The sequence below is a fragment of the Dreissena polymorpha genome, chromosome 16 (genome assembly GCF_020536995.1).
Source record: "Dreissena polymorpha isolate Duluth1 chromosome 16, UMN_Dpol_1.0, whole genome shotgun sequence".
NCBI lineage: Eukaryota > Metazoa > Mollusca > Bivalvia > Myida > Dreissenidae > Dreissena > Dreissena polymorpha.
Window position 1 is genome coordinate 3,245,730 of NC_068370.1, and position 22,446 is coordinate 3,268,175.

At 36.3% G+C, this 22,446-nt stretch overlaps 1 protein-coding gene across 2 annotated transcripts in view; it reads right to left on the bottom strand.

Moving 5' to 3' along the window:
* The window catches only part of LOC127862170 (tubulin polyglutamylase TTLL7-like), a 38,917-nt gene extending 19,386 nt beyond the window's left edge, over positions 1–19,531 (bottom strand). The window contains exons 1-7 of one of the 2 annotated variants that reach the window (XM_052401169.1): positions 19,410–19,531; positions 14,287–14,738; positions 6,942–7,025; positions 6,032–6,220; positions 3,627–3,684; positions 2,339–2,470; positions 1,817–1,975 (exon numbers count right to left, since the gene is read on the bottom strand). In XM_052401169.1, coding sequence (XP_052257129.1) covers positions 1,817–1,975; positions 2,339–2,470; positions 3,627–3,684; positions 6,032–6,220; positions 6,942–7,025; positions 14,287–14,359 — 695 coding nt within the window. In that variant the 5' untranslated portion in view covers positions 14,360–14,738; positions 19,410–19,531. Of the gene's footprint in view, positions 1–1,816; positions 1,976–2,338; positions 2,471–3,626; positions 3,685–6,031; positions 6,221–6,941; positions 7,026–14,286; positions 14,739–16,209; positions 16,310–19,409 lie in introns of those variants that run through there. The other variant, XM_052401170.1, reaches the window with a different exon arrangement.
* Positions 19,532–22,446: the final 2,915 nt, after the last annotated feature.

Genomic DNA, 22,446 nt, shown 5'->3' on the forward strand with positions numbered 1-22,446 from the left:
AATGCATGTGCGTAAAGTGTCGTCCCAGATTAGCCTGTGCAGTCTGCATTATGCCAAGTTTTCTCAGAACACGACTCAAATGATTGAGTGGAAACCCTTATTTCTATTTCTAGTAACAGTTACCTTGACCCAACTAGCCCCAAATACGTTCCCCCAGCTAAGTCTCCATTGAAGCTAATGACCTCAAGCGTGGTCAATAAACTATTGTTATTGACCAGGAACCACCTTTTTGATGTTTTTCTATTATAATGAAACTAGGACCTTAAACTGTACCTAAATGACCCCAAATGCACTTCCAAGCTATATCTGCATTAAATCTTCTTAAGCACACACTTGAAGTGCAATATTTCTATCCAAACTCAGCTATTTTGCTAGATCATCTTTCAATTCATTTTTTTAGTAACATTGACCTTCACCTTGACTTGATTAGCTTTGTTTTATTGCATTTTTCCTTTAAAGGAAATCCCAAGTGCAGTCTTCAAGCAAGCTTGCTATTTCTGAAGTTTCATTAAGATTGGCAAATGCAAATTAAAGTTATTGACCAGAAATTATCTGTTTGACTCTATCACCAGCCCTCACCCACCCAACCACCTGTCATATATCAATCCAATAACTAGGATTTTCAACTTTGTTGAAAACCTGGTAAAAGAGAAAACAATACATCAGTATATAGATGTCATGTATTTCTAGCTGACATGCGTGTACTGTTCTTACAAATACAGAATGTGAATGGATATATACCCATGAAACCCTCGTTGGGCTGGGGCCGCAAGATGACAAATTAAGTTCAAGCCATCCAAATGGTTTCTTATATAATGTGTTTTGGTTAATATAATGCAAAATAATAAATATAATAAAAAGTAAGCAAAAAATATTTGTTTAACACTCCAACATGCTTCTTTCAGGAGATGCAAGCACAAATAGGCATTTATTTGTCTTTATCCTATTACCCCTCAGAGAAAAAGTGTAAAAGGCTATATGCAACCAGCATAAATCCAGAAAAACTTGCAAGTACCTGAAGGCTGTTCAGGTTTTATACTGTTTGCTGCTCATCAGTATCTTAGGGTTGGGAATCAAGCTTTTAAAACTCAAATCTGGTAAGAAACATCTTAAATTTATTTTTTATTTTCTAAGGGACTACAACGCGTCAAATTGGGTATCTGAATAGTAAAGGGTTATTAAAAATCTACCCTGTGAGATCTGGGCTTAATGCATATGTGTTTAGTGTAGTCCCTGATTAGCCTGTGGAGTCTTCACATGCTAATCAGGGAAGACACTTTCAGCTTTTGATTTTTGTTTGGAAGAATCTTCCTTTCAACTAAAATGCCATAAAAGCAGAACGTGATGTCCCTGATTAGCCTTTGCTAATCTGAGACGACACTTTCTGCAAATGCATGAAGTTCATAAGGCTTTATTAAATCTTTCAGTGCTGGAACCAAATTTTGAAGGCCTTTGCAAACAGTTTGGATCCAGATGAGATGCCACAGAACGTGGCGTCTCATCAGGACCCAAACTGTTTGCTATTCTGATAGTATTCTTTGAAAAAAATAGAAGAAAATGCTAGTTTTAGAAATTCAGCAGACAACATTTTAGCAGACGACAAATTTCCCAGCATGAAAGGGTTAAAACCTACCCATGCCCCTAAGCTCCGTTGGAAGCCTTAATGATGAAGGTCTTGTTTTTAAAGGATACTATCAGAATAGCAAACAGTTTGGATCCTGATGAGACGCTAAATTCTGTGGCATCTTATCTGGATCCAAACTGTTTGCAAAGGCCTTCAAAAATCGGTTCCAGCACGGAAAGGGTTTAAACCTACCCATGCCCCTGAGCTCCATTGGACGGCTTGATGATGAAGGTCTTGTTTTTCTTGTGTGCCTTCAGGTCCTTCATGTAGTTCTGTATGGCGTTGAAGTCTGCTGGCAGGATCCAGGTACGAGGGCAAAAGTTGTACTCATCTGGGGACGCCTTCGCCATTCTGAACAATCAGTGTAAAATTCATATACAAGGTGTCAATAAAATATCATGAACTTTTGGGGATTTAAGCTGAATGAAAAAGTACAAGTGGAATATAAATAGTAACACTATTTGTTATTAAGCTTCAAAAGGTAGCCTGGTGTTCTTAAATAGAGCCTCTTTCTGGGATTTATTCATGTGCATAAAGTGTAATCCCAGATTAGCCTGTGCAGTCCGTACAAGCTTATCAGGGATGACACTTTCTGCCCCTATCAAATATTTAGTTTAAAGGAATTCTCTTTTTAGCAAAAATTCAGTTTAGTAAGAAAGTATAGTCCCTAATTAGCCTGTGGTGACTGCATCTAGATTGACAATTCCCACGTACTTCATCATGTTCCTTGCAAGGCTGTCTTTCCTGGTGACCTCACCCATGCCTGCGAAGTGGTTGATGCGCTGGTAGGGCTTCAGGTCGGATATCCGCTCAGAGGACACAAACGTGTCATTCCAGATCAGAAATCTGAAACAACCAGTGAAAACTTCAAACAAATGAGCCGCGATAAAAGAAAACAGAGCTTAATGAACACGCAAAAAAATGTTGTCCTAGATTAGCCTGTGCAATTTGCAAAGACTAATCAGAGATGACACTTTCCACTTTTAATGAATTTTACTGATAAAGAGTGTCTTCTAAAAGAAAATCCACTTTAGGTGGAAAGTGCTGTACCCTATGAGCCTGTGTGGACATTACACACATGTATTAAGCTCAGTTATCCCAGAATGAGGCTCAGATGTTTAATTGAGTCCCGTTCTGAGAAAACTGGGCATAATGCATGTGTGTAAAGTGTCATCCCAGATTAGCCTGTGCAGTCCACATAGGCTAGTTTTCATTTAAACGAAAAATGTTATAAAAGTGGAAAGTGTTGTCCCTGATTAGCCTGTGCAAACTGCACACGCTAATCTGGGACGACACTTTACACACATGCATTATGCCCAGTTTTCTCAGAACAGGACTCAATTACTATTCAAAGTTTGAGTTAAAACTTGATTAACAAGAAAAGATTAATATTGAAAGTGAAAAAGAAATGTCCTGGTCCTTGGTGCTTCTTTTTGCTTTACCCTGCTCACCCTTGTGCTGAATATCTTTTAACAATTGATAAGCATTTTTATGCATTTCATACTTTTATGAATTGACTGGAAAATTATGTCTAATGTTCATAAATGCCAAGAGTGTTTATAATCAAATGAAGTGCTGTTAAATACATATTATTTTGAAATGTGACACCATCTTTCAAATCGTAATATCTGTTTTTGCAAATTTTGCGAGTTGACGACAACAGGTATATTGAAGACCATTAAACAGACAATTTTGATTCTAGAAAACTTTGCTTTTAGCATGAACATTATAAGTGCGAAAGTCTGGATTGATTATAATTATCGCAACTTTACGAATATTTTACAATATTAATAACACATAAACATAGTTCCCTTAGAATACAGAAACAGACTTCAAACTATGAAATATTGAATTCTAATCTAGAAATTGCATTTTGTAAAGGAAATACTACATCATTTTAGTAAGAATATTTATAGGTATATTATAAAGTTATATCATAATTATAATCATCACACTTGGCATATACAGGCATAATAAGGCAAGCAAATTGAAAGCCACTTACGCTGCTGGGTCATCATCTCTTGATATGCTGAACCCGACATGTTCCACCATCTGACGGACTGAAAGAACAAAACAATCAGTGAACCTAACACAATTAAGTTAAATGATAGGTAAACACTAACAAGAGCACTGCATAACGGGTGCCAACGGTCGGCTGATGGTGCAGTTTTGAATAAATGAAAGCTTGTCAGAATTTTTTTTTTTTTTAGAGGTCACAGTGACCTTGACCTAGTGACCCAAAAATGTGTGTGGCATGTAGAACTGATCAAGGTGCATCTACATATGAAGTTTCAAAGTTGTAGGTTGATTTTAGAGAAAATGTTAAGTATTAGCACGGCGGACGCCAAAAGGCGGAAAGACACGGCACAACGAGCTGGCTATAACAATACGTTGGGTTTTCTCCGCAAACAGCCAAGCTAAAAATGAAGTGAGGTAAAGTGATATGCAAAGTGTCTTATGAATTGACATAACAAGGGCTGTTTGTAAAACATGCATGCCCCCCATATGGGCTCTCCGTTGTAGTGACAGCCATTGTGTGAATATGTTATTTGTCACTGTGACCTTGACCTTTGACCTAGTGACCTGAAAATCTATAGGGGTCATCTGCCAGTCATTATCAATGTACCTATCAAGTTTCATGATCCTTTCCATAAGCGTTCTTGAGTTATCATCCAGAAACCATTTTACTATTTCGGGTCACCGTGACCTTGACCTTTGACCTAGTGACCTGAAAATCAATAGGGCTCATTTGCAAGTCATGATCAATCTACCTATCAAGTTTCATGAACCTAGGAATAAGCGTTCTTCAGTTATCATCCGGAAACCATTTCACTATTTCGGGTCACTGTGAACTTGACCTTTGACCTAGTGACCTCAAAATGGATAGGGGTCATCTGCGAGTCATGATCAATGTACCTGTGAAGTTTTATGATTGTAGCCATTAGCGTTCTTGATTTATCATCCAGAAACCATTTTACTTTTTCAGGTCAACGTGACCTTGACCTTTGATATAGTGACCTGAAAATCAATAGGGGTCAACTGCGAGTCATGATCAATCTACCTATCAAGTTTCATGATCCTAGGCATAAGTGTTCTTGAGTTATCATCCGGAAACCATTTTACTATTTCAGTACACCGTGACCTTGACCTTTGATATAGTGACCTGAAAATCAATAGGGGTCATCTGCCAGTCATGATCAATGTACCTATGAAGTTTTATGATCATAGCCATAAGCGTTCTTGAGTTATCATCTGGAAACCATTTTACTATTTCAGGTCACTGTGACCTTGACCTTTGATATAGTGACCTGAAAATAAATAGGGGTCAACTGCGAGTCATGATCAATCTACCTATCAAGTTTCATGATCCTAGGCATAAGTGTTCTTGAGTTATCATCCGGAAACCATTTTACTATTTCGGGTCACCATGACGTTGACCGTTGAGCTTGTGACCTGAAAATCAATAGGGGTCATCTGCGAGTCATGATCAATGTACCTATGAAGTTTCATGATTCTAGGCATAAGCGTTCTTGAGTTATCATCTGGAAACCATTATACTATTTTGGGTCACCGTGACCTTGACCTTTGACCTAGTGACCTGAAAATCAATAGGGGTCATCGGCCAGCCATTATCAATCTACCTACAAAGTTTTATGATCCTAGGCATAAGCGTTCTTGAGTTATCATCCGGAAACCATTTTACTATTTCGGGTCACTGTGACCTTGACCTTTGACCTAGTGACCTGAAAATCAATAGGGGTCATATGCGAGTCATGATCAATCTACCTATGAAGTTTCATGATCCTAGGCCTAAGCGTTCTTGAGTTATCATCCGGAAACCACCTGGTGGACGGACCGACAGACCGACAGACAGACTGACCGACAGACCGACATGAGCAAAGCAATATACCCCCTCTTCTTCGAAGGGGGGCATAATAAGTCACTGATTAAGAGAAGTAAAGAGAGATGTGAAGTAAAGTAACAATTTGATGTATGTGTACCTGATGAATAATCATTAAGTACCAAGTGTTTCTGACAAACTGAAAAAAAATTGGTGATGCTCAAAGACACAAAGATGCAAAGCAACCTTAAGGTATCTGAGCAGTAAAGGGATAAACAAACAATTGAGCATTGCTCTGTGAAAAGGGTGTTTAATGCATGAACGTTAAGCGTGGTCCAAGAGTAGCCTGTGCAATCCACACAGGCTAATCAGGGATGCCACTTTTTGCATTCACTTGATTTAAATTTTGAAGAGACTTCCATCAAACAAAAAATTACATAAAAGCAGACAGTGTCGTCCCTGATTAGCCTGGGACAACACTTTGCACATGCATTTAACCCAGATTTCAATGAACGATGAACATTTATTTGGCTATATTCCAAAACAAACACACTCTCTGGACTTACTGACTTCATATCTGGTACCAGTCAGATTGGCAGTAATCATGTTACGCTTCCGTTTCCGTTTGGCCTTGGCCTGACCTCTGGACCGTCGGTCATCTTCTTCGGGCCGTTCTTGGTCTGACTTGGTCCTTGTCAGGTCAATCTTGTCACCGACTGGTCGGCGATTACGAGCCTTGTCATCAACACTGTTAGCTGAAGGGGAAGGGAAAGACACTGCTGTAATAAGAGCAGAGTTTTGGGATAAAGGGGCTTAAAGCATGTGCATAAAGTGGCATCCTTGATTACCCTGTGCAGTCCGCACTGGCTAATCAGGGACAACACTTTCCACTTTTATATAAAGTGTCATCCTAGATAACCCTGTGCAGTCCGCACTGGCTTATCAGGGACAACACTTTCCACTTTTATATAAAGTGTCATCCTAGATAACCCTTTGCAGTCTGAACTGGCTAATCAGGGACAACACTTTCCACTTTTATATAAAGTGTCATCCTAGATAACCCTGTGCAGTCCGCACTGGCTAATCAGGGATGACACTTTACGCTTTTATAGTTTTTTTCTTTTAAAGAAATTCTATTCTCATCTAAAAAATCCAGTATTGGCAGAAAGTTTTGTCCCTGTGTGGACTGCATAGGCTAACCTGGGAGTCAACACTTCACGCACATGCATTAGGCCCAGTTTTCCCAGAAGCGTATCATATTTTACAAAATCTTGAATTGTATTGGCTTTTTGCCCTTTTCGCTTTTTACATTAGTCCAACAACAAGCTGTGAAATATTGAAAGAATGTTTTATCATGACTGGCTGTGTATTTTTCACGTCTTTAAAGGCTTGAGAAAAAAAATTTCCTATGCAAACTACTTCTGCACTTTAACTCATTGTTAAAATTTGTACCCAAACTTGTTGTTGTTCAGTTACCTGAAGACAGCCCATTGGTCCCAAGTACCATGTTAGCTGAGGGCTTTCTAGAGAACTGGGAGTGAAGGGAAGACAGTGTTATATCTGAAAATAGAATAAACAAGACTTGCCTATAGGTAACATATGTCCCCAAAGTCTACTTTTTTCCTCAAAAATCGTCTAATAAATGAGATGCCTTCTGAGAAAACTGGGCATAAAACATGTGCGTAAAGTGTCGTCCCAGATTAGCCTGTGCAGTCCGCACAAGCTAATCAGGGACGACACTTTCCGCCTAAACTGGATTTTCGTGTAGAAGAGACTTCCTTTAATCGAAAAATACCATAAAAGCGGAAAGTGTCGTCCCTGATTAGCCTGTGCAGTCTGGGATGACACTTTACGCACAAGCATTAAGCCCTGTTTTCTCAGAACGCGACTCAAATGTAAAAAAGAAGCTGTTTTATGGCCAAATTTGACGTGATAGGGACCCTGTGCTACACTTACGCACTGGTTCCTGACGTTGTGATAGGGAGACCTGTGCTTTACTTACACACTGGTTCCTGACGTTGTGATAGGGAGACCTGTGCTATACTTACACACTGGTTCCTGACGTTGTGATAGGGAGACCTGTGCTATACTTACACACTGGTTCCTGACGTTGTGATAGGGAGACCTTTGCTATACTTACACACTGGTTCCTGACGTTGTGATAGGGAGACCTGTGCTATACTTACACACTGGTTCCTGACGTTGTGATAGGGAGACCTGTGTTATACTTACACACTGGTTCCTAATGGTGGTCATTGGAGGTTTATTATTAAAAAATTGCATAATGAATTACAAAGTTTTTGTCCTGACAAGCTGTTAAATGGCCAAAGATATGGCTGAGACAGACATTTTCAAGTAGTTTTATATGGCAAAATTTAACTTTTGACCTCTAGGAAAGAAGACGGGGGTTAAAGTGACATGTCTTCTTATGACTTTTCACATTTGGGTCAAGTTATTTTGCAATCCATCAAAATATAACAACGTATTGCTTAAACAGGAGTTTTCAATCTGTTATATTTCCATATTTGACTATTGACCTCTTAGTAAGACCTTGACCTTCCAGGTAGGGAGACAGGTGTTGCACATGACAACATATTTTTAATACATTAATATATATGGCAAAGTTATGGTTGAGACATCAACACTTGTACAGCTTCCTTCTATGAAGGGGGACAAATACCATTGTAGAATATGCAGTTACCTTTTGAGATAGTTGCAATGTATCATAATGATATCATGTTGGTCTGTAGCTTGTTCCTTCAGGTAGTTTGGCTACAGGTGCATATTATCCCTTTCAGTGCGGGAACAGAATTTCGAAGGCCTTTGCAAACAGTTTGGATCCTGATGAGACACCACAGAACGTGGCGTCTCATCAGGATCCAAACTGTTTGCTATTCTGATAGTATTCTTTGAAACAAATCGAAGAAAATGCTAATTTTAGAAATTCAGCAGACAACATTTTAGCAGAAGACAAATTACCCAGCATGCAAAGGGTTATACCATGGTCATGCACACAGTTGCAATGAAATAAGGCAGCTAATTGTGGCGGATACCCAGAAAGTCCATAGTTGTTTCTGATTTCTGATATTGGGATAAACAGTATGGTTATTATTTGTTTTGTTGTTTGTATATCATTATTATAGTATTAGTATTGGGAGAATCTAAGGTTAAGGCTGTAACATGTTATTCCCACTATCGCATCTAGTCTGCATCTAGTGCAGCCAGAGAAAACCTTACAGCAGAATAATCATGTGATTGTTTCTATGTTGCTTCCCAACAAAAAATAGTCACATGCAATCAAATGCAGCTTAAACTATAGATTATGGCAGATTAGAAATCGAGTTGATGGCCAGTGTTTGTTACTGCTGTAATAACTAAGGATTTGTTGCTAGGATGCTCGTTACAACCACTTTGGTTATCACCTTCATGGTTTAATTTCTAGGCATCTGAACTAAATCATTGCTATCACCATCACATAGTCATAAACTATTTCTTAAATACATGCATTAATTCATGACATTATCAGACATTGTTTAAAGTGCATACATCTCATGCAACTGATACAATGTACAGAAAAGCTTAGATTAAGAGTGTTTATATGATTAAATATTCATTTAAAGTGAAACATCCACTTAACCCTTTGCATGCTGGGAAATTTGTCGTCTGCTAACTGTGGTCTGCTGAATTTCTAAAATTAGCATATTCTTTGATTTTTTTCAAAGAATACTATAAAAATAGCAAACAGTTTGGATCCTGATGAGATGCCACGTTCTGTGGCGTCTCATCTGGATCCTTACTGTTTGCAAAGGCCTTCAAAATTCGGTTCCAGCACTGAAAGAGTTAAGATCAAGTTTCTACAGATAAAGGTGAGTAAGAATGGCACAAAGTATGAGCAATTTAATTTATATTTCCTTTTTAATCCACAGGGATATTTCTGACTATTTTCTCATAAATTACATGCACATTTTCAAAATTTTAAACTGTCAATTCAATTTACATCAGACTTTCAAAGATGCAACCAAAATTTCCCACAATAACTGTAAATTATTTTTAGTTCAATTTGTGTATAAATTATATATAGCTTAAATATTAAACATAAAATCATGTTTTATTATGATCGTTTGTTTAATTGAAAGGCTTATGGCAAAATGATAAAATACTATACAAAAAAGTTTTCAGTTACAAGAATAAGCCCCATTACAATGTAGCTTTTTATCAGTACATATTTTCTATTTATAATAAGATAAATTTATCTTTATCTCACAATTGTAAGTTCACAAATAAAATCTAAAATAAACCTTTCAAAGTTATTTAAGCAGACAAAAATGTGTGCAAGATCAATAAAAACATTGCATTTAATAACCCCGACTAGGTTAACGTTATCTAATGCAAAACTGCACAGCGTCACGCTCAAAATTTAAACAATGGTCTAATTAAATGTTAATTAACCACCTCACCTGATGGCCAATACATTGCACAAATCCTTTCCAATCATTTCATAATATCAATCAAAATCACAAGGTTCTGATACAGAACTTGTTCCATTGTAGCAACATAAAGTAATTTGTTAATTGAAACTTGTACAACAAATAACTGCTACATATTACATGAATTAATTTACCAAACAAACTCAGTCATTCAAAACATAACAATGTTAAGATATGCACTTAAACCTTTTTATTAAATTTGAATAGCTCTTACACTATACCATTGATATTGTTTCACTTAAACTACAGAATGTCATTAGAATCAAATTTCATTGACTACTTTATAGTTCATTGCCACATGTTTTACAATGCCATGTAAGCCATTGAAAGTATTATTCCCTTACAACCATTTTACCTCAATCTTTATAAAGCCTGTAAAACTATAGTTTGTTTAATACATTTTTGACTTATCCACTGCTAAACCCGCCACCAAACCCTGAACGTCAATCACTGTTATGTGTAGCAAGGTAAAATAGAAGTTCTAAGTTTAACCCTTTGCATGCTGGGTAATTTGTCGTCTGCTTAAATGTTGTCTGCAGAATTTCTAAAATTAGCATTTTCTTCGATTTTTTTTCAAAGAAAACTATCAGAATAGCAAACAGTTTGGATCCTGATGAGACGCCACGTTCTGTGGTGTCTCATCTGGATCCAAACTGTTTGCAAAGGCCTTCAAAATTCGGCTCCAGCACTGAAAGATTTAACTAGAATTGTGTCCGTAGGACATAGATGGGTAGACATTCTGCTATTGTTTGAAAACTTCACTTACTGTAGAAAAAACTTAACCAAAATATGGAGTCTGGTAGGAGCAATGCTGTCTGCTAATAAGACCACAAAAACCTTGCATGACTTCATAGCGGGCATTGTATGATAGCAGATCAATGTGTGGATATATACAATAAATCAATATGTCAGGCTTAACTGAGGGGTGGATTTGTTTGGTTGGAGATAACTATACCTTTCAATGTATTTCAGGCAGTGACAAATCCGCAAATTTTAATTTATCACTGTCTACAAAACAGAATTTGAAACTGCATAAGCACCAATGCAACTTTAAAGCATGGATTACAACAAAGGGATGATGATAAGTATACATCCTACAAACTGTACACAAGTATGATAACATTTCAAGTTAATTACTCAAATAAAGTGTTAAAACAGGAACTTCATAATATTTGCCTGTTGATTTCTCAGGATTAAAATAAATCACAAAATGTAGCAAAAGTTAATTGTGATTGTTGTTTAAATTGAAAGCAAAAAAAACTATTGGAGATCTTATCAGTTGAAATGAATTCCTTTCTTATCAATTAAAGTTCAAACAACCTTTTATATTTTGCAATTTATAAACACTGATTGAAAAGCCACTTTGAAAATAAACCAAATATTTACATACATTGAATTAAAACATCCCACAGTCTATATAAATACAGGTTAAATGAACATGCTACTCTTCTATGAGTGGCATCATGCGAAAATGGGTCTTATGCCATAAGCCTCCAGCGTAGCTCAAGACCAGACTTGTCAAAAGCCACTCTGTCTACTATAAATTCACACAAGGCTTCCTGGTCTCATCAGCTGGCCAGAGTAGCTCCTGACCAGACTCCACAGATGCGCAGGCTCAGGCCTGTAGCAACGCTCGCTGCATATGGCATAAGACCCATTTTCACATTATGTGGCTCATATAAAAGTAGCATGCTCATGTAACATGTTTTTATGATGACCACAAAATGTATATAACTAACTAATAGAAACTCTTTGATATTTCTTCGACAATCAAAAACAAGAGGGCCACAATTTTTATTTGTTTATTAAAAAAAGTTTAATCCAAAGAAGCCAAATAATAACCTAAATACTTGCTCATGAATATATCTATTTCTCTTTCAATACTATACAATAAGTAAACCTTCCCCTAAACACCTTGTACTGATCAATTATAACAGCAGGTTTAAGTACAAACCAATAAATATCAGATTTGGATTAATAGAAATTCTGCAAGTGTAACGCCTCAGTCACAAATAATCTGGTCGCCGGCCGATGTGTCCGATCTCCAGGCATCGGGAAGACTGGACACGTCGGAGCCGTCCGCCGTCCGATGAGTGACAAAGTTTAAACCTCAGTCACAAATAGACACCGATCACCGTCCGATCAGCGGCCGACGTTTTTTTCCGCTTATGGGTCTGGCGCCGGCCGATGACCCCACGCACATCGGGTCATTTTGTAACATCGGGCGGCGTCCGGATTAATTTTTTATATCAAAGTTTGTTTTACGCAATATTGGGCCCGGGAGGAATCGAGTTGAGACCAAAAAAAGATCGGACGATCAACGAACGGTTATCGCCCGGCGTGCGCCCGACATCGGATTCATTGTACGTGTATCATAACGAGCATCGTCCGGCGTCCGTCGGGCATCTAGCAGAGGCACTCCGGCAATCAGACAGTCGCCGGCCAATGTATATTCCTCTGGGAAATACTTTTACTTTTTCCGATACACGTTCAATGCATCCGATGTCGGGCGATCGCCGGGCGATACCCGTGCGTTGATCGTCGATCTTGTTTCGATCTCAACTCGATTCCTTCCCGGGCCCGACGTCGGGCAAAATTTTAAGTGAGACTTAAAATTAATCCGGACGCCGCCCGATGCTACAAATTGGCCCGGTTTCCGTGCGATCATCGGCCGGTCGCCAGCCCGATGAGCTGAAAAATACGTCGGCCGCTGATCGGACGGTGATCGGTGTCTATTTGTGACTGAGGTATAATTAGGGAAGTAAAAATCAGCAGGTGTTCCCACAGGGCATATAATTGTTGTCTGGATAAAGTGTGCGACATTAAACAAAAAATTGTTAGGCCAATGTACAGTGGAAATATGCATTGATTTTTCTTCAATTCTGAATAATCTCACAATCATGCCCCCCCCCCCATTCAACTTTAAGTATTAATTGTACTTTTTCACCAATCAATGTCACATTGACCTTTAAGGTAAGAAGATGGCAGTTTCACCCCACATGTTTATTACTGATGGTTTACATTTGGCTTAAAGCTTTTTTCAGCATTCATATAAATGTAGCAAAGTTATACCTGAGACAGAAAACTTCCAGCTGTTAAAGGCAAAATTAGACATTTGACCTTTAAATGTAACATTGACCTTAGAGGTTGGCAGATGGGTGTTACAAGCAATTAACACTTTGTCTTGTGATATTGAATATTTGTCCCAAAGCAGTTTTAACTCCATCACTATATGGCAAAGTTTATAATGACTGAAGAGAGGAAAGTCTTGACACTCTGACAGACGGACTGCTATAAGACGCCTTGTTACTTCATGTAATAATGTTTGTAATAATTTTGTGTGGTCATCATTATGATAATTTGCACAATAAGGGCCTATGTAACTCAAGCTGCTTTTCCATATGTATATATGAACATAAATGTTATTGTGTTTGTAAAATAGGATATATGAAGAATGTTTCAACTGTTTTCAACTAATGTTATTTGGCTTGCCCAAGCCTAGGAATAATGGAAAATCAACCTTATGGTGCAACCAACGGTCGTGAAAAGCAAAAATGGGTTTAGTGTGAAACTGCTATATCTGTTCAGAAAGAACAGTTTCAAGTGAAACCTGCAATATTCACAAAACACGTTACAAACCTGCAATGGTAACCCTGGGTATGACACAGCTACATGTATGCACAGAAAACATTTGCAACTTGTTCTGGAAAAACAGGGCTTAATGCATGTGTGTTAAGTGTCATCAAAAAATCTTTATCAGGGATGACACTTTTTACCTACACTGGAATTATGCTAAGAGGAGACTTCCTTTAATAAACATACAATAAAAGCAAAAAGTGTCATCCCTGATAAGCCTGTGCAGACTGCACAGGCTAAACTGGAATGCCACTATTTGCACATGAATTAAGCCCTGATTTCCCCTAGCAGGGCTCATTTGTAATCTCCAAATGGGAATGAAAACACATAATTATTTGCACCAAAACAAAGAATGCTCAGTGGAAGATCAAAACAAACTCAGATCATGCTAAAAAAATTAAACAATCAGGTTTTGTAGTTTTAACTAGACCTTGTTTATGTTGTGCACATATGAAAGAGACATTTTATAGCAGGACTTTCCTAAAAAAACAATTGACCTACAAGTGTGTTTTGACTTTGGATATTTCTAATCAACGGAATGCGCTAGCGTTTTATTGAAGCCAGAATCAGTTCAGATCATGACATGGTGTCATCAACTGAAAGAGTAATATAGCTTCTGACTAGACTGCACAGATGCGCAGTCTGGTCTGGAGTTATGTTGGCATTATGGCATAAGACCCATTTAAGCATGCTCTTACCTTCATTTGAGTTCCCCTTGTCCATGGAAGCTAATGATGACATGGACGTACTGTGCTTTAGATTCCCAGACATTCTAACACTCAATGTTCACGAGAGCTTTCAAATATCCTCATACTAGTCTCCACTGGTGTTCATGATAGAACTGACTCGCAAATCATGATTAGTTTGTGGATTGCATGCAAGTAAGTGATAGCAAATAACAGTATTCCAATAATCATTGAACACAGTGCTTTGTTATTGCTGCTTGCTGTTGATTATAATGGATTTCGTTTTCAATTGTAGATCTTCTGGATATGTTAAAGGTATATGTATCTTTATTTATTTCCTGTTTCAAAATCAATCCACGTTCACTGGAATTTCAATCTGATCTCCGAATGAAATTATTGAAAAGTTAATGTCTCCCACTTTGGTGTTCCAATGAAATTTTCTTGCCACCACCCTATTATGTAACCTGAAAAATAGAGATACAATGATCACAATTGTTCTTGCATTATATCCTTCAAATCCTCAAGCAAGATGAGAAGTTTTGGCCCAAAAGGGGCATACCAGTAGTATGATAAGAGCATTAATGCTCCAAACCAAACTTAACCTTTATTATATGCAGACACTGTAAGTTTCATAGCAATTTTAAAAAAAATCTAGTTATTGTGTGCCTGATATATTTGAATTTAACTCTATTCTAATTGTGTGCAAATTTATTTCCCATTCTCATGCAAGTTCACAGCCACTTAAAACTGTCAGAAATCTTCTTCCAAAAACAAAAACATACACGTACACTTAATCACACACTTAATCACGTAGATTCTTCCATTGAGGAATCACAATAAGTACCAGGTATGCAGAATCTCTGTTAGTGGATCAAGTCCTTAACTAGATCACAATGTGACTCGAACAATTAACTGGTATCAGGTTACAAGCAGACTGATTCCTACTGGAGGTCACTTTAAATGTCCTAGGTTGCATAATGTAGACTTCCATGCCAAAGGTTAATAACCACTAATTGTTTTTCAATAATAATCATTCATTTTATTCCATGGTTGTAATAAAGGATTTGGTCAAATAAGAGCTAAAATTAAGCGGTCTACACCTTAAATGGTAGGAAAATGGTCATAAATGACACAAATCTTGCCAGTTTGTTTTGTGTATTTGTTCAGTTAGGAAAAAAAAACTAATTCAGATAACAATAACCATTGCTTCATTTTGTTTAAATTATGAAAACATGGACTAAGAGAAAATATTATGAAGATAATTCCTTGAAACATGCACACCATGCTCTCAGATGTTGATTAACCCTTTCCCCCATAAAAGCAAAGTGAAAATGGCTATGTGCAAACAGCATAAAACCAGAACAGCCTGTGAGTAACTTTCAGTTTGTTCAGGTTTTATGCTGTTTGTTGCTCATCAGTATCTAAGGTTTGAAGATGAAGCCTTTATATCTTAAATCTAGTTCGAAAGGTATTTAATTAAATTTTCTAAGGGACTACAAATGCGTGAAAATACGTATCTAAGTGGTTAACCCTTTCAGTGCGGGAACTGAATTTGGAAGGCCTTTGCAAACAGTTTGGATCCAGATGAGACGCCACAGAACGTGGCGTCTCATCAGGATCCAAACTGTTTGATATTCTGATAGTATTCTTTGAAAAAAAATCGAAGAAAATGCTAATTTTAGAAATTCAGCAGAAGACATTTTAGCAGATGAAAAATTTCCCAGCATGCAAAGGGTTAAGGGTTAAACTAAGCTCAATGTTTTTTGTGGTCCTCTATTATGGTAACTACTTTTATGAATATCATAAAAGAATCGTTCTTTTGGCTAGTAAAAATTTAGTTACATATTTTCACTTGACAGAAACCATGGTTGCCAAAAATGTTTCTGTATCAACAGTATTTTAGTAGAGCTATTGAATAACTTTTGCCATGTATACCTTAACAAATACTTCAAATATGCCTGATCTATATCGCCTATTGAAAAAACAAGCCACATATATCCATAATGAGATTTTGAAACTTCCACAATTATTTCCGACCCTTTGAAATGTAAATATTCCATTAATGCAATATCACTTTACCTGTGCCATAAGAGCTGTGAAAGTATGTAAAGCCTAAAATGCAACGCCATGAAAGGAATAAGGTAGAAAGGAGAGTTTAAGTACACATTTGATTAGATTAACCAAATAAATGTTTGAATCCGTAATCAATATGTCCTGAACTAGATTACCTTTATACCATGTTTAGGGTCGCACCTTAAATCTCAAGTGGCAAATGTTTCACTTTCAGTGCTTGTTACATTAAGTATTAAAGTTCAAGAGTGACATTTGTGTTTTAAAATGTTAACCATTTATAAAAAAATATTAAAACAAAAATTAAACAAATAAATAAATATTCAAAATATGTTTCAGTGCTTTGTATGATATAAACAAATCCAATCTGCCATTTTTTCTTAAGCATAACACTTAATTAAAATCCTTTCATTCAACATTCAGAACACTTGAAAATGCAGCTTGCTTATCGACAAATTTCTTTAAATGCGTACTAGCTTCTTGAAGGCTTAATTGCTACACCAGTACTATTATGTCCTATATCAACAAAATGGGACAAAAAGATTAAAACTACTTAACACTTAAACATGTTCTATATTAGATTTGACAAAAAGTAATTTGTAAAAAGTTCATACACAAATCTCAGACCTATATTTCCTTTTATACAAATATTCATTATCTTCTTAATAATAATCTATAATGAGCAAATAAATATGAGAAAACAGAACGTCTCATTATGAGTAATTAAGACACAGTTGATGAGACTGGTGTTGAAAGAAGACTACTGTAGTATTGTACAAAATCAAAGAAAGTTGATTTAATTGTTTAGTATTATCAAAGATATTTAAATGATCAGCAACATGTACGCAAGGACATGATCAGTCCAAAACACATACCCCTATATGCCCTCATATATATGCTAGGAATGCGAGGAAGGAAACTGTATGAAGTGCTCACCTGAATTAGAGGCAAGACAAATGTTGAAACTTGGCCTGGTGACCTACTTTTCTGACACACATGACCCTGATTCAAACATGGTCTAGGAATTGTAAATATAAACATACTGACAAAGTTCCATAAAATTTGAGTCCTAAATGCAGCCTCTAAAGTAGTAATCAGGTTTTTTTAAGATGTTAACTGTTCAACTAGATTTTGGACCCAGATTCAATCTCGCCCTACATATTGTAAGATACAAATTTTGAATATTGTAAGATAAAAATTTTGAACAAGTTCCATCAAGATGGATTAATCAATGTGTCCTCTGCAGAGAAAAAGATAAAGTTTTTGTAATGATTCAATCTTGCAAAATTGTTTTCCAACGCATATCACCAAGATTAAAACTCAGCTTAGGTACTTCCTAGATAAACATTCTGACCAGGCATACACAGGGTTTTCTAAGATTTTAACTGGTGAACTAGTTTTTAGACCCATGTGACAAGGATTCAAACTCAGCCTTTATATTGTCAAGATAAACATTCTGACCAAGATTCAAAAAGATTGAGTCATAAATGTGGTCTCTAGAGCGATTTCAAGATTTTTCTTAGATTTGACCAAGTGACCATATTTTTGGACGCTCGCCCATTTAGTCTTAGTAAATCTAGTTTTTCAAGTCTTTTAAAGCAGCTGACACAGTGTCAACTAAATTGTTCATATAAATAAAAGCATATTGTATGGAAACAAATGCCATGGATATATAGTGACAGTGCCCCAGATAATTTTTCGGTAAATAGGGTTTTCACCCATTGATTTTGAAAAATAGGGTGATTTCATTCTTGAAATAGGGTGAAATGAGTTATAAAAATGCATACTTTAAAATTATTGCTGCTTTACTTCTGTTGAAGCTGCACACTTGTATTGATTCAATAAAAATGCAAACTATCATAATTAACTTAAATAAACCAATTCGGCACTTACTGGCCCTTGCTTTCTTGGTTCGAAAAAGTTTGCTATCGACTGATATTTTTGCGAAACAATCGGGGACGTCTTTCGACCTCTCTCATACATTTTTATTTCGCATCGTTATTGAAAATTAAAGTACAGACGTTTTAAAAATACATGCACAATGAACGACGGATAAAGTCAGATTAAAAACACATGTATGTTGTCGTAAATAATTTGGTTATTTTTTATCTATGAAATCTAGTCCGCAGAGCATTTGAATAACTTTGACTGTTTTCCTGCTCCGTCATACAGGCTCTTGCTGAATGAAAGTGTCTATAATAATTTAAAAGAGAAAATACCGAAAATTAGCAAAGCATTTTCGATCGAAGCTATTGTATCGTACGCATCAAGTTTGACAAATTTGAGTAAACGTCAAATTTGTTGCGTTTTCAATACGCATGATTTTGTATTTCTTTGCGTTTTATAACAATTTAATAGGGTGAAAGACGCAGATACGCAGCTTATCTGGGGCACTGTAGTGATCTTAAAATACTGACAAGAGCCCCCACAGGATTTATTCCAGTTCTTAAAAATAGCATTGGGGAACGAGCATTTACTTAAAATTTTCCAGCACATTAGTACGTACTGATTATATTAAAAACAAAGTTGCTTTATATGTGCTCATACATTTTCATGTCAATATATTGCAATTCCTTCTAAAGCTGTATCGAAATTAATTAAGACTTTGGATGTGTCCTAGTGGGGGTATCTAATATACTTTAAGACTGTGAATTCCATAGTAAGTTATAGAGGATGATATGGTTGACTGTTTAATATATAATACAATTTTTAAAAAATCTGATGCTAGCAGTATGATGTGGAGAAATCCGAAAGGTTTTATATTAACTCAATTAATAATAATAATAATAATGTTATTTTGATTATAATTATCATAAAGTCGATTAAATACGTTGCACGCTTGCAAATTTATGAATGACACATGAAAACAAATGTGGAGTTTGACAAAGAAAGTGCAAAAAGTTCATTTATCATAGTAGAATAAAACATTAAAAAATGTAAATAATTCTTTCCATCATTATCAAACAGGAATGTCAGCAGTTCTAAAAACACACATTTTAAACATTGATTAATACTTATAGCAATTGTTTCAGCTAAAAAATATCTTGAATTGCAACAATACATACTTTTATACGATAATTCTCTTTTAAATTCCCAAAATGTTGTGATAAAACAACCCAAAATATTCAATTAACGTTCAATTAAGCGTAAACCAACTAGCAGGTACTTGTCTTCCGCCATGTTGTTTTGATCATGTGATAAACAAACTTGCCTAGTTACAAAAAGTGGTTGCTTCCCTTTTCATATCTAAGCCACTGACTGATTTGTGCCACTGACTGATTTGTGCAGAACATGAAAAGCGCATTTTACTATGGCTTTATAATTTAACAAACAAAGCAAAATAGTGAAATCTTATATTAAATGAAAGCTTGCTATGAAAATGTGATGGTGTTCTCTAAGATAAAAATGGGTGCAATATAACTGACAAGGGTGACGGACCGTTTTTTGCAGATACCGTTTCATGCTAATGTTATTTGTGCAGGGAGGGACTGGACTTGCCTTGGGTAGATTGGTCTGGTAAACATTATTGCATTCATTTGCATGATTTACGTGTTATTTTCCCTCAACAATAAGGATATGCAATTACAAACAGAAATTTAGCGAATCGTTATTTAAAATTAATTATTGCATCAATTTTTATTAGTTTAGAATTGTTGTAACGAATATGATCGAATTAAAGTGATATGATGGGCATTTTCACTGTTGAATTGAGCTGGAAAGAATTAACAGGTCAAAATAGTTAGTTAAAATGTGGTTACTGACCAATTATCTGCAACTCATCTTGCTACAAGTTGTTTATTAAAAATATATTTTATATTCGATATTTTACGTGACTCACCCAGCCCTCTAAGCCGAAATGATCCGTAAAACAAAATTATGTCGTATGAACTAATGTGCGCTAAAACTAAATTTAGGTTCACATCGTACATGCATGATCAGTTGTCAAACGAAAGTACGGTTGACATTCAAATGCATTATTTTTCTCTATCCGGGATATTGTTTTAGTATGTTGATGCTGCATTAACAAATATAAGTGTATATGAAGTGAAAACACCAAAAATAAACAACGGTTGCGATAGACACCTATAAACTGTTAGATGCCCATAATATCACTTTAAGCAAATATAGCTTACTCTCAAGTGTCAATTAAGTAAATATAATCAAATGAAGCTAAACGATTAAAAACAAACTCCACATGGAGTACCAAAAAGTTTTGGGACGGTCAATAAAATGGAATCGGTCGGGTAAGATGAAACAAACAAATTGTTTACGATTAAAGGTTGCAACTAAAATGCTCGAGCTGATACTGTGATGTTTACTTTGATTACAGCAATATGATGAATTTGACAAAAGTAGATACATTTTACACAATGATCCATCGATTTATGTCTTCGATTAATGATGTACTGTTAAAATTCGTAGTGCCACTAATGTGTCAAATATAGGGAGTCTTTTAAAACAGAAAGGAAACAATGACAAAATATTTTTTGGCTAACTAAAAAATGATTCCGTTCTATTAAGTGTATGATTTTTCTCAATTCCACGTAACTCCTTTTATATTATGTTGTTGCTGTTTAAACTTTTTGTCATGGTAATTTTTCCTTTGATTAACTGTTTGTCTGTATCTCCAACGGGATGGGGCGAATTTATTATTTAATTGTTTTAAAGCCAAATTTGACGTGTGACCTCTGAGTGTGACCCTGACCTCTTAGGTAGGGAGACAGGTTTTTACACACGAAATGTCCTGTTCTCATGGTTGTAATTAGTGGCAAGTTATCTTTCTTCATGTTTGTAATAAATTGTTCAGAGTTTTTAGCATTTGTATGGGGTTTAACATTACACGTCTCAGATTGATATATTTTAACATTGCAAAAAGTAAGACCCAGTTAATAATACGAGAATAAAGAAAGAACTAGACTGTGTCACATACACATATGCCCTCACACCATATTTTGGACAGAGAAAATACCTTATACCGTAATTACTCTAAGCTTTCGGACATCCTCTTTTGAACAAAAATATTTTTTTTCTTGACTCTTTATTTTCGAACATACGGGTTTTCGTCCATAATTAATGTCTCTAATTTTTCGGACAGTATATTTAACAGAGATATGCTACAGACTTAGTCCCTGTTTTCGCTTATCTTGTGACTCTTTTAGCATGGATTTTTACAACCGGATTAAGGTCATAAAACTTAGATGCTTGCCTGAGGGCTATGGACCATTTTATTCGCGCATTTAGGTAAATAACCATGTATACCCATAGAAAAATAAACAGATTCACCCAACAACATTTGAAACAGTTTCGTCCTATTAAGGAAGCAGAATGTTTTAAGTTTTTATGCCCCTCTTCGAAGAAGAAGGAGTATGTTGTTTTGCTGGATGTCGGTCGGTCTGTCTGTAGGTAGACCAGTCAGAATGTCGGTAGACCAGTTCTGTTCCGATCAATAACTCGTCAACCTGTCGACCGATTGGCTTGATACTTCACATGTACATTTGCCTTGGACAGTAGATGTCCCCAATTGAAATTGGGGTCACTAGGTCAAAGGCCAAGGTCAATATCACACTAACTGTGAAAATCGTTTCCGATCAATAACTCGTCAACCAATTGACTCATTGGCTTGATACTTCACATGTGCAATGGCATTGGATAGTAGATGACCTCTATTGAATTTGGGGCCACTAGGTCAATTGTTAAGGTCACTAACACACTTCGTGTGAAAATCGTTTCCGATCAATAACTCGTCAACCAATTGAACGATTGGCTTGATACTTCAAATGTGCATTGGCCTTGGACAGTAGATGGCCCCTATTGAACTTTGGATCACTAGGTCAAAGGCCAAGGTCACTATCGCACTAAGTGTGAAAATCGTTTCTGATCAATAAAATGGTCAACGAATTGACCGATTGGCTACAGTAGATGACCCCTATTGAAATTGAGGTCACTAGGTCAAAGGTCAAGGTCACACTAAGTGTGAAAATCGTTTGCGATCAATAACGAATAGACAGATTGACTTGAAACTTTACATGTGCATTGGCCTTGGAGAGTAGATGACCCCCTATTGAAATTGGGGTCACTTGGTCAAAGGTCAAGATCACTATC